The sequence below is a fragment of the Oncorhynchus nerka genome, linkage group LG2, assembly GCF_034236695.1.
Source record: "Oncorhynchus nerka isolate Pitt River linkage group LG2, Oner_Uvic_2.0, whole genome shotgun sequence".
In the NCBI taxonomy this organism is placed as follows: domain Eukaryota; kingdom Metazoa; phylum Chordata; class Actinopteri; order Salmoniformes; family Salmonidae; genus Oncorhynchus; species Oncorhynchus nerka.
The window spans coordinates 101,124,833-101,137,254 of record NC_088397.1 but is presented as its reverse complement, the minus strand read 5'-3'; the positions used below and the strand labels follow the sequence as shown (position 1 = coordinate 101,137,254).

Below are 12,422 nucleotides of genomic sequence, written 5' to 3'. Positions count from 1 at the left end.
TAGCAGCTTCATTAAATGGTACCCGCAAAACACCAGTCTCAACGTGAACAGTGAAGAGGCGACTCCGGGATGTTGCCCTTCTAGGCAGAGTTCCTCTGTCCAGTGTCTGTGTTATTTTGCCCATCGTAATCTTGATACGCGATATGGCTTTTTCTTTGCAACTCTGCCTTGAAGGCCAGCATCCCTGAGTCGCCTCTTCACTGTTGAAGTCGAGACTGGTGTTTTGCGGGTACCATTTAATGAAGCTGCTAGTTGAGATGTGTTTTGATAGTTTTTAATAAATACATTTTTTGGTTATCCTGACCTGATCCTAACCATTATGGGTTATTAGCAGAACAATATACCTTTACAATTACCAACACCTCTCTGTATTTTGATGCTTTGTGGATGGGGCCTCCCCAGTGGCGCAGCTGTTTAAGTCACTGCATCGCAATGCAAAATGCTACAGATGCAGGTTTGATACCCATGCCGGCCACCGCCGGGAGACCCATGAGGTGGCTTTTGGTTTTAATTTAGAATCCTCCAATCCTCTATATGTAATTACTGGCGGAGAGTCACGTCATATTTTTCGATATAATGTAGGTCTACCATAGGCAACATGAGTCTCACTAGTGTTAAGTAATGTGCTGTTAAAATAGGTGTAGGTCTTATTTATTTAAATAGCATATTGAAGTTAGAAGCAATAGGAGTTGAAGCAATAGCCTACAACTATTTTACTTTGGCCCCATAATCTGCAAATAAATTCATTATAAATCCTACAATGTGATTTTCTGGATTTATTTTCTTCTCATTTTGTCTGTGATAGTTGAAGTGAACCTGTGATGAAAATTACAGGCCTCTCTCATCTTTTTAAGTGGGAGAACTTGCACAATTGGTGGCTGACTAAATACTTTTTTGCCCCACTGTACCTAGTTAAATAAAGGTTTTTAAAAAAAGGTACCCTACAATATGTAGTGATATTAGTTATTTGTCTCCCGAGAAAGATCTAACGGCAGATATTAGACAAGCCACTTATAGAGGTTGTCGGCCAACTGAGCTGACTGAAGACCGCGGCATAGATGTGGTAAAGAGGTCTACGGAACTCGACCAAAACAATGGAAGTGTCATGGAAACGCGAGGGGTAAAGATCCGGAGGCTCCTCATTGCCCTACAGCAAAATGGGCCTAGATTTAGGCTATTGTTTAAATGTGTATTTCACACTATGTTGAGGTAAAAAAAAAATTGAGTATAACGCTTGTATGGATGACACCCCCAATACATGTTTATGTCACCAATCAACTGCATTACAGTGAAAAAGGACTGATTTATGTATGCTAACTATGTTAACCAGCTTATACGAACGGCCATTAGCTACTTCTAAACCTGAAAAGGGACAACTTCTACATGTTATGTAGCGAAAACTGCCAAATATGTCCAAATCGGACTTAAGTAACCACATTGTTGGCCTGTTCCAATACATAAATCATGGCGGATGAGACGAATATCCACTTTGTTAAATCAGATTTGTTGAATGGGCCAATCTGGTCAATGGAGCATGTTTGTGTATTTACATGATGTGATGAAACGTTGAAACTAAGTGTTCGTTTGTACATCCCCTACATCCCTTCTACTCCGATTTCAGAGCACTCTTGTCTGAGTCCCAGAACGCAGAATAACTGATTCCTTTCTCTTATAAATATCTCCATTTTTTTTTTGTAATACATTTTCAAAAACTTCTACAAATCTGTATTTTTCTTTGTCATTATGTGGTTTTGTGTGTAGATTGATGAGGGATAAAACTATTTAATCAATTTTATAATAACGCTGTAACGTAACAAAATCTGGAAAAAGTCAAGGGGTCTGAATACTTTCCAACAGAATCTTGGCTGATACTGCTCTATAAACAGAGACCTGAACAGACAGGTTTATATCTTGGCTGATACTGCTCTATAAACAGAGACCTGAACAGACAGGTTTATATCTTGGCTGATACTGCTCTATAAACAGAGACCTGAACAGACAGGTTTATATCTTGGCTGATACTGCTCTATAAACAGAGACCTGAACAGACAGGTTTATATCTTGGCTGATACTGCTCTATAAACAGAGACCTGAACAGACAGGTTTATATCTTGGCTGATACTGCTCTATAAACAGAGACCTGAACAGACAGGTTTATATCTTGGCTGATACTGCTCTATAAACAGAGACCTGAACAGACAGGTTTATATCTTGGCTGATACTGCTCTATAAACAGAGACCTGAACAGACAGGTTTATATCTTGGCTGATACTGCTCTATAAACAGAGACCTGAACAGACAGGTTTATATCTTGGCTGATACTGCTCTATAAACAGAGACCTGAACAGACAGGTTTATATCCAGGCTGATACTGCTCTATAAACAGAGACCTGAACAGACAGGTTTATATCTTGGCTGATACTGCTCTATAAACAGAGACCTGAACAGACAGGTTTATATCTTGGCTGATACTGCTCTATAAACAGAGACCTGAACAGACAGGTTTATATCTTGGCTGATACTGCTCTATAAACAGAGAACTGAACAGACAGGTTTATATCTTGGCTGATACTGCTCTATAAACAGAGACCTGAACAGACAGGTTTATATCCAGGCTGATACTGCTCTATAAACAGAGACCTGAACAGACAGGTTTATATCCAGGCTGATACTGCTCTATAAACAGAGACCTGAACAGACAGGTTTATATCCAGGCTGATACTGCTCTATAAACAGAGACCTGAACAGACAGGTTTATATCCAGGCTGATACTGCTCTATAAACAGAGACCTGAACAGACAGGTTTATATCCTGGCTGATACTGCTCTATAAACAGAGACCTGAACAGACAGGTTTATATCCAGGCTGATACTGCTCTATAAACAGAGACCTGAACAGACAGGTTTATATCCAGGCTGATACTGCTCTATAAACAGAGACCTGAACAGACAGGTTTATATCTTGGCTGATACTGCTCTATAAACAGAGACCTGAACAGACAGGTTTATATCTTGGCTGATACTGCTCTATAAACAGAGACCTGAACAGACAGGTTTATATCCAGGCTGATACTGCTCTATAAACAGAGACCTGAACAGACAGGTTTATATCTTGGCTGATACTGCTCTATAAACAGAGACCTGAACAGACAGGTTTATATCCAGGCTGATACTGCTCTATAAACAGAGACCTGAACAGGTTTATATCCAGGCTGATACTGCTCTATAAACAGAGACCTGAACAGACAGGTTTATATCCAGGCTGATACTGCTCTATAAACAGAGACCTGAACAGACAGGTTTATATCTTGGCTGATACTGCTCTATAAACAGAGACCTGAACAGACAGGTTTATATCTTGGCTGATACTGCTCTATAAACAGAGACCTGAACAGACAGGTTTATATCTTGGCTGATACTGCTCTATAAACAGAGACCTGAACAGACAGGTTTATATCTTGGCTGATACTGCTCTATAAACAGAGACCTGAACAGACAGGTTTATATCTTGGCTGATACTGCTCTATAAACAGAGACCTGAACAGACAGGTTTATATCTTGGCTGATACTGCTCTATAAACAGAGACCTGAACAGACAGGTTTATATCTTGGCTGATACTGCTCTATAAACAGAGACCTGAACAGACAGGTTTATATCTTGGCTGATACTGCTCTATAAACAGAGACCTGAACAGACAGGTTTATATCTTGGCTGATACTGCTCTATAAACAGAGACCTGAACAGACAGGTTTATATCTTGGCTGATACTGCTCTATAAACAGAGACCTGAACAGACAGGTTTATATCTTGGCTGATACTGCTCTATAAACAGAGACCTGAACAGACAGGTTTATATCTTGGCTGATACTGCTCTATAAACAGAGACCTGAACAGACAGGTTTATATCTTGGCTGATACTGCTCTATAAACAGAGACCTGAACAGACAGGTTTATATCTTGGCTGATACTGCTCTGTAAACAGAGACCTGAAGATGGCAGAGAGAGATGGCAGAGAGAGATGGCAGGGGCAGAGAGAGATGGCAGAGAGAGATGGCAGAGAGAGATGGCAGAGAGAGATGGCAGGGGCAGAGAGAGATGGCAGAGAGAGATGGCAGAGAGAGATGTCAGAGAGAGATGGCAGAGAGAGATGGCAGGGGCAGAGAGAGATGTCAGAGAGAGATGGCAGAGAGAGATGGCAGGGGCAGAGAGAGATGGCAGAGAGAGATGGCAGAGAGAGATGGCAGGGGCAGAGAGAGATGGCAGAGAGAGATGGCAGAGAGAGATGGCAGAGAGAGATGGCAGGGGCAGAGAGAGATGGCAGAGAGAGATGGCAGAGAGAGATGGCAGAGGCAGAGAGAGATGGCAGAGAGAGATGGCAGAGAGAGATGGCAGGGGTAGAGAGAGATGGCAGAGAGAGATGGCAGAGAGAGATGGCAGAGAGAGATGGCAGGGGCAGAGAGAGATGGCAGAGAGAGATGGCAGAGAGAGATGGCAGGGGCAGAGAGAGATGGCAGAGAGAGATGGCAGAGAGAGATGGCAGAGAGAGATGGCAGGGGCAGAGAGAGATGGCAGAGAGAGATGGCAGAGAGAGATGGCAGGGGCAGAGAGAGATGGCAGAGAGAGATGGCAGGGGCAGAGAGAGATGGCAGGGGCAGAGAGAGATGGCAGGGGCAGAGAGAGATGGCAGAGAGAGATGGCAGGGGCAGAGAGAGATGGCATGGGCAGAGAGAGATGGCAGAGAGAGATGGCAGGGGCAGAGAGAGATGGCAGAGAGAGATGGCAGGTGTAGAGAGAGATGGCAGGGGCAGAGAGAGATGGCAGAGAGAGATGGCAGGGGCAGAGAGAGATGGCAGAGAGAGATGGCAGGGGCAGAGAGAGATGTCAGAGAGAGATGGCAGGGGCAGAGAGAGATGGCAGGGGCAGAGAGAGATGGCAGAGAGAGGTGGCAGGGGCAGAGAGAGATGGCAGGGGCAGAGAGAGATGGCAGGGGCAGAGAGAGATGGCAGGGGCAGAGAGAGATGGCAGGGGCAGAGAGAGATGGCAGAGAGAGATGGCAGGGGCAGAGAGAGATGGCAGAGAGAGATGGCAGGGGCAGAGAGAGATGGCAGGGGCAGAGAGAGATGGCAGAGAGAGATGGCAGGGGCAGAGAGAGATGGCAGGGGCAGAGAGAGATGGCAGGGGCAGAGAGAGATGGCAGGGGCAGAGAGAGATGGCAGAGATAGGTGGCAGGGGCAGAGAGAGATGGCAGAGAGAGGTGGCAGGGGCAGAGAGAGTTGGCAGAGAGAGGTGGCAGGGGCAGAGAGAGATGGCAGAGAGAGATGGCAGGGGCAGAGAGAGATGGCAGGGGCAGAGAGAGATGGCAGGGGCAGAGAGAGATGGCAGGGGCAGAGAGAGGTGGCAGGGGCAGAGAGAGGTGGCAGAGAGAGGTGGCAGGGGCAGAGAGAGATGGCAGGGGCAGAGAGAGATGGCAGGGGCAGAGAGAGATGGCAGAGAGAGGTGGCAGGGGCAGAGAGAGATGGCAGGGGCAGAGAGAGATGGCAGAGAGAGGTGGCAGGGGCAGAGAGAGATGGCAGAGAGAGATGGCAGGGGCAGAGAGAGATGGCAGAGAGAGATGGCAGGGGCAGAGAGAGATGGCAGGGGCAGAGAGAGATGGCAGAGAGAGATGGCAGGGGCAGAGAGAGATGGCAGGAGCAGGGAGAGATGTCAGAGAGAGGTGGCAGGGGCAGAGAGAGATGGCAGAGAGAGATGGCAGGGGCAGAGAGAGATGGCAGGGGCAGAGAGAGATGGCAGGGGCCGAGAGAGATGGCAGGGGCAGAGAGAGGTGGCAGGGGCAGAGAGAGGTGGCAGAGAGAGGTGGCAGGAGCAGAGAGAGATGGCAGGGGCAGAGAGAGGTGGCAGGGGCAGAGAGAGATGGCAGGGGCAGAGAGAGATGGCAGAGAGAGGTGGCAGGGGCAGAGAGAGGTGGCAGGGGCAGAGAGAGGTGGCAGGGGCAGAGAGAGATGGCAGAGAGAGATGGCAGGAGCAGAGAGAGATGGCAGAGAGAGGTGGCAGGGGCAGAGAGAGATGGCAGGGGCAGAGAGAGATGGTAGGGGCAGAGAGAGATGGCAGGGGCAGAGAGAGATGGCAGAGATAGATGGCAGGAGCAGAGAGAGATGGCAGGGGCAGAGAGAAATGGCAGGGGCAGAGAGAGATGGCAGGGGCAGAGAGAAATGGCAGGAGCAGAGAGATGGTAGGGGGGTGTGAGGGATGAGTGTGGAGGAGAGGGGGATGAGAGGTTAGGAGAGGGAGGAGAGGAGAGATGAGGGAAGGAGAGGAATGAGAGGGGAGGAGAGGAGATGAATGAGAGGGGAGGAAAGAGGAGGCTGAGGGGAGGAAGGGAGAAGAGAGGAGAGGGGGAGGAGGGAGAGGAGAGGAAGGAGAGAGAGAGGAAGGGAGGTGGGAGAGGGGTGGAGATGAGAGGGTAGGAGAGGAATTAAAGGGGAAGAGAGGGGATGAAGGAGGGAGGGAGGGAGGGAGGGAGACAAGGAGGGAGGCAAGGAGGGAGGTAGGAGATGGGAGGATGAGAAGGAAGTGGATGGACCACTGTGACAGGTGTGTGTGTGTGTGTGTGTGTGTGTGTGTGTGTGTGTGTGTGTGTGTGTGTGTGTGTGTGTGTGTGTGTGTGTGTGTGTGTGTGTGTCCTCTCCTCTCCAGGTGTGCTGCAGTTGTTGTGTGCTGGGTCTGGCTCTACATGCTGAAGGTAGAGGGTGTGATGCCCACCAGCACCTGGGGAACCCCTGTGGTCATGTCCTGCTCACCTGCTGTGAAGAGGAGTGGCTCAGCCCTAACCCTAACCAAACACAGAGGAGGAAGGAGAGGCCCAGACCTACTACCCTGCCTGAGAAAGGTAAATCACCTCACACCAGACCTACTGCCCTGTCTGAGACAGGTAAATCACCTCACACCAGACCTACTACCCTGCCTGAGAAAGGTAAATCACCTCACACCAGACCTACTGCCCTGTCTGGGAAAGTTAAATCACCTCACACCAGACCTACTGCCCTGTCTGAGACAGGTATATCACCTCACACCAGACCTACTGCCCTGTCTGAGACAGGTAAATCTCCTCACACCAGACCTACTGCCCTGTCTGAGACAGGTATATCACCTCACACTAAACCTACAGGTAAATCACCTCACACCAGACCTACTGCCCTGTCTGAGAAAGGTAAATCACCTCACACCAGACCTACTGCCCTGTCTGAGACAGGTAATTCACCTCACACCAGACCTACTACCCTGCCTGAGAAAGGTAAATCACCTCACACCAGACCTACTGCCCTGTCTGAGACAGATAAATCACCTCACACCAGACCTACTGCCCTGTCTGAGACAGGTATATCACCTCACACCAGACCTACTGCCCTGTCTGAGACAGGTAAATCTCCTCACACCAGACCTACTGCCCTGTCTGAGACAGGTATATCACCTCACACTAAACCTACAGGTAAATCTCCTCACACCAGACCTACTGCCCTGTCTGAGACAGGTAAATCTCCGCACACCAGACCTACTGCCCTGTCTGAGACAGGTATATCACCTCACACTAAACCTACAGGTAAATCACCTCACACCAGACCTACTGCCCTGTCTGAGAAAGGTAAATCACCCCACACCAGACCTACTGCACTGTCTGAGACAGGTAAATCACCCCACACCAGACCTACTGCCCTGTCTAAGACAGGTAAATCACCTCACACCAGACCTACTGCCCTGTCTGAGACAGGTAAATCACCTCACACCAGACCTACTGCCCTGTCTAAGACAGGTAAATCACCTCACACCAGACCTACTGCCCTGTCTGAGACAGGTAAATCACCTCACACCAGACCTACTGCCCTGTCTAAGACAGGTAAATCACCTCACACCAGACCTACTGCCCTGTCTAAGACAGGTAAATCACCTCACACCAGACCTACTGCCCTGTCTGAGACAGGTAAATCACCTCACACCAGACCTACTGCCCTGTCTAAGAAAGGTAAATCACCTCACACCAGACCTACTGCCCTGTCTGAGACAGGTAAATCACCTCACACCAGACCTACTGCCCTGTCTAAGACAGGTAAATCACCTCACACCAGACCTACTGCCCTGTCTGAGACAGGTAAATCACCTCACACCAGACCTACTGCCCTGTCCGAGACAGGTAAATCACCTCACACCAGACCTACTGCCCTGTCTGAGACAGGTAAATCACCTCACACCAGACCTACTGCCCTGTCTAAGACAGGTAAATCACCTCACACCAGACCTACTGCCCTGTTTGAGACAGGTAAATCTCCTCACACCAGACCTACTGCCCTGTCTGAGACAGGTAAATCACCCCACACCAGACCTACTGCCCTGTCTAAGACAGGTAAATCACCTCACACCAGACCTACTGCCCTGTCTGAGACAGGTAAATCACCCCACACCAGACCTACTGCCCTGTCTAAGACAGGTAAATCACCTCACACCAGACCTACTGCCCTGTCTGAGACAGGTAAATCACCCCACACCAGATCTACTGCCCTGTCTAAGACAGGTAAATAACCTCACACCAGACCTACTGCCCTGTCTGAGACAGGTAAATCACCTCACACCAGACCTACTGCCCTGTCTGAGACAGGTAAATCACCCCACACCAGACCTACTGCCCTGTCTAAGACAGGTAAATCACCTCACACCAGACCTACTGCCCTGTCTGAGACAGGTAAATCACCTCACACCAGACCTACTGCCCTGTCTGAGACAGGTAAATCACCTCACACCAGACCTACTGCCCTGTCTGAGACAGGTAAATCACCTCACACCAGACCTACTGCCCTGTCTGAGAAAGGTAAATCACCTCACACCAAACCTACTGCCCTGTCTGAGACAGGTAAATCACCTCACACCAGACCTACTGCCCTGTGTGAGACAGGTAAATCACCTCACACCAGACCTACTGCCCTGTCTGAGACAGGTAAATCACCTCACACCAGACCTACTGCCCTGTCTGAGAAAGGTAAATCACCTCACACAAGACCTACTGCCCTGTCTAAGACAGGTAAATCACCCCACACCAGACCTACTGCCCTGTCTAAGACAGGTAAATCACCTCACACCAGACCTACTGCCCTGTCTGAGACAGGTAAATCACCTCACACCAGACCTACTGCCCTGTCTAAGACAGGTAAATCACCTCACACCAGACCTACTGCCCTGTCTGAGGCAGGTAAATCACCTCACACCAGACCTACTGCCCTGTCTGAGACAGGTAAATCACCTCACACCAGACCTACTGCCCTGTCTGAGACAGGTAAATCACCTCACACCAGACCTACTGCCCTGTCTAAGACAGGTAAATCACCTCACACCAGACCTACTGCCCTGTCTGAGACAGGTAAATCTCCTCACACCAAACCTACAGGTAAATCACCTCACACCAGACCTACTGCCCTGTCTGAGAAAGGCAAATCACCTCACACCAGACCTACTGCCCTGTCTGAGACAGGTAAATCACCTCACACTAAACCTACAGGTATATCTCCTCACACCAGACCTACTGCCCTGTCTGAGACAGGTAAATCACCTCACACCAGACCTACTGCCCTGTCTGAGACAGGTAAATCTCCTCACACCAAACCTACAGGTAAATCACCTCACACCAGACCTACTGCCCTGTCTGAGAAAGGCAAATCACCTCACACCAGACCTACTGCCCTGTCTGAGACAGGTAAATCACCTCACACCAGACCTACTGCCCTGTCTGAGACAGGTATATCACCTCACACCAGACCTACTGCCCTGTCTGAGACAGGTAAATCACCTCACACCAGACCTACTGCCCTGTCTGAGACAGGTAAATCACCTCACACCAGACCTACTGCCCTGTCTAAGACAGGTAAATCACCTCACACCAGACGTACTGCCCTGTCTAAGACAGGTAAATCACCTCACACCAGACCTACTGCCCTGTCTAAGACAGGTAAATCACCTCACACCAGACCTACTGCCCTGTCTGATTTACCTGAGACAGGTAAATCACCTCACAGGAAGGAAACCGGGATTTCAACATTTGTATTTGTATTTATTATGGATTCACATTAGTTCCTGCCAAGGCAGAACTGAGAGGACAAGTACATTAGAGTGTCTAGTTTGAGAAACAGATGCATCACGAGTCCTCAACTGGCAGCCTCATTAAATAGTACCTGCAAAACACCAGCTCCTTCACTTCCTTCTTCACTCTAACTGCCCATGGCTCATACTCTTCAGAAGGACCTGGAAGAGATACTGGTAAGGACAGCCTGAAGATACAAATACATACAGACAGTTAAAGCTATGTGAAGGCAGGACAGAGAGGGCACAGAGGATACAGACAGTTAAAGCTATGTGAAGGCAGGACAGAGAGAGGACAGAGGATACAGACAGTTAAAGCTATGTGAAGGCAGGACAGAGAGAGCACAGAGGATACAGACAGTTAAAGCTATGTGAAGGCAGGACAGAGAGAGGACAGAGGATACAGACAGTTAAAGCTATGTGAAGGCAGGACAGAGAGAGGACAGAGGATACAGACAGTTAAAGCTATGTGAAGGCAGGACAGAGAGAGCACAGAGGATACAGACAGTTAAAGCTATGTGAAGGCAGGACAGAGAGAGCACAGAGGATACAGACAGTTAAAGCTATGTGAAGGCAGGACAGAGAGGGCACAGAGGATACAGACAGTTAAAGCTATGTGAAGGCAGGACAGAGAGAGCACAGAGGATACAGAAAGTGTGTGTGTTGGAGGTTAACAGAAGATTAGGATCTGTAGAGAACCGAGGACATGATCAGAAGAGGACAACGGAAGATAAGGATCGAAGGACAACAGAAGAGGCTCCTTGGGTTCCCCTTTCTGTTCTCCAGTAGCAGCTCCTGATGCGTCATTCTGTTCCAATGTCCTGTTCTGATGGCCATTTTGTAGTGCAATATATAGGGGGTAGGGTGCTATTTGGGACTAAGCCTGAACACAGCATCAACCACCCACCCAGCCAGCTAACCACCCACCCACCCAGCCAGCTAGCTAACAACCAACGCACAAAGCTAGCTAACCGCCCACCCAAAAAGCTAGCTAACCACCCACCCACACAGCTAGCTAACAACCCACCCACTCTGCTAGCTAACCACCTACCCACCCACACAGCTAGCTAACCACCCACCCATCTAGCTAATCACCCACCCACCCACACAGCTAGCTAACCACCCACCCACCCAGCTTACTAGACAGCTAGCTAACCACCCACACAGCTAGCTAACTACCCACTCACCCACACTGCTAGCTAACCACCCACCCACACAACTAGCTAACCACTCACCCACACAGCTAGCTAACCACCCACCCACCCACACAGCTAGCTAACCACCCAACCAGCTTTCTAAACACCCACCCACCCAGCTAACCACCCACCCACCCAGCTAACCACCCACCCACCCACACTGCTAGCTAACCACCCACCCACACAGCTAGCTAACCACCCATCCAGCTAGCTAACCACACAGCCACCTAGCTAACCACCCACCCACCCAACTAGTTAACCCCCACCTACACAGCTAGCTAACCACCCACCAATCTAGCTAATCACCCACCCACCCACACAGCTGGCTAACCACCCACCCACCCAGCTTCCCAACCACCCACCCACCCACACAGCTAGCTAACCACCCACACAGCTAGCTAACTACCCACTCACCCACACTGCCAGCTAACCACCCACCCACACAGCTAGCTAATCACCCACTCAACCACACTGCTAGCTAACCACTCACCCACACAGCTAGCTAACCACCCACCCAGCTAGCTAACCACCCACCCACACAGCTAGCTAACCACCCACCCAGCTAGCTAACCACCCAGCCACCTAGCTAACCACCCACCCAACTAGCTAACCACCCACCCACCCAACTAGTTAACCCCCCACCTACACAGCTAGCTAACCACCCACCCATCTAGCTAATCACCCACCCACCCACACAGCTAGCTAACCACCCACCCACCCAGCTTCCTAACCACCCACCCACCCACACAGCTAGCTAACTACCCACTCACCCACACTGCCAGCTAACCACCCATCCACACAGCTAGCTAACCACCCAACCACACTGCTAGCTAACCACCCACCCACCCACACTGCTAGCTAACCACCCACCCACCCACACAGCTAGCTAACCACCCACCCAGCTAGCTAACCACCCAGCCACCTAGCTACCCACTCACCCACACAGCTAGCTAACCACCCAACCACACTGCTAGCTAACCACCCACCCACACTGCTAGCTAACCACCCACCCACACAGCTAGCTAACCACCCACCCAGCTAGCTAACCACCCAGCCACCTAGCTACCCACTCACCCACACTGCCAGCTAACCACCCACCCACACTGC

General features: G+C 49.7%; 1 protein-coding gene across 1 annotated transcript in view; it reads left to right on the top strand.

The window, feature by feature from the left end:
• Window positions 1-439: 439 nt before the first annotated feature.
• LOC115124466 (fibulin-2-like) overlaps window positions 440-12,422 on the top strand; it is a 74,952-nt gene continuing 62,969 nt past the window's right edge. The window contains 2 exon segments of the mRNA XM_065022075.1: window positions 440-454; window positions 6,694-6,886. Of these exon segments, the coding sequence (XP_064878147.1) occupies window positions 440-454; window positions 6,694-6,886 (208 nt within the window).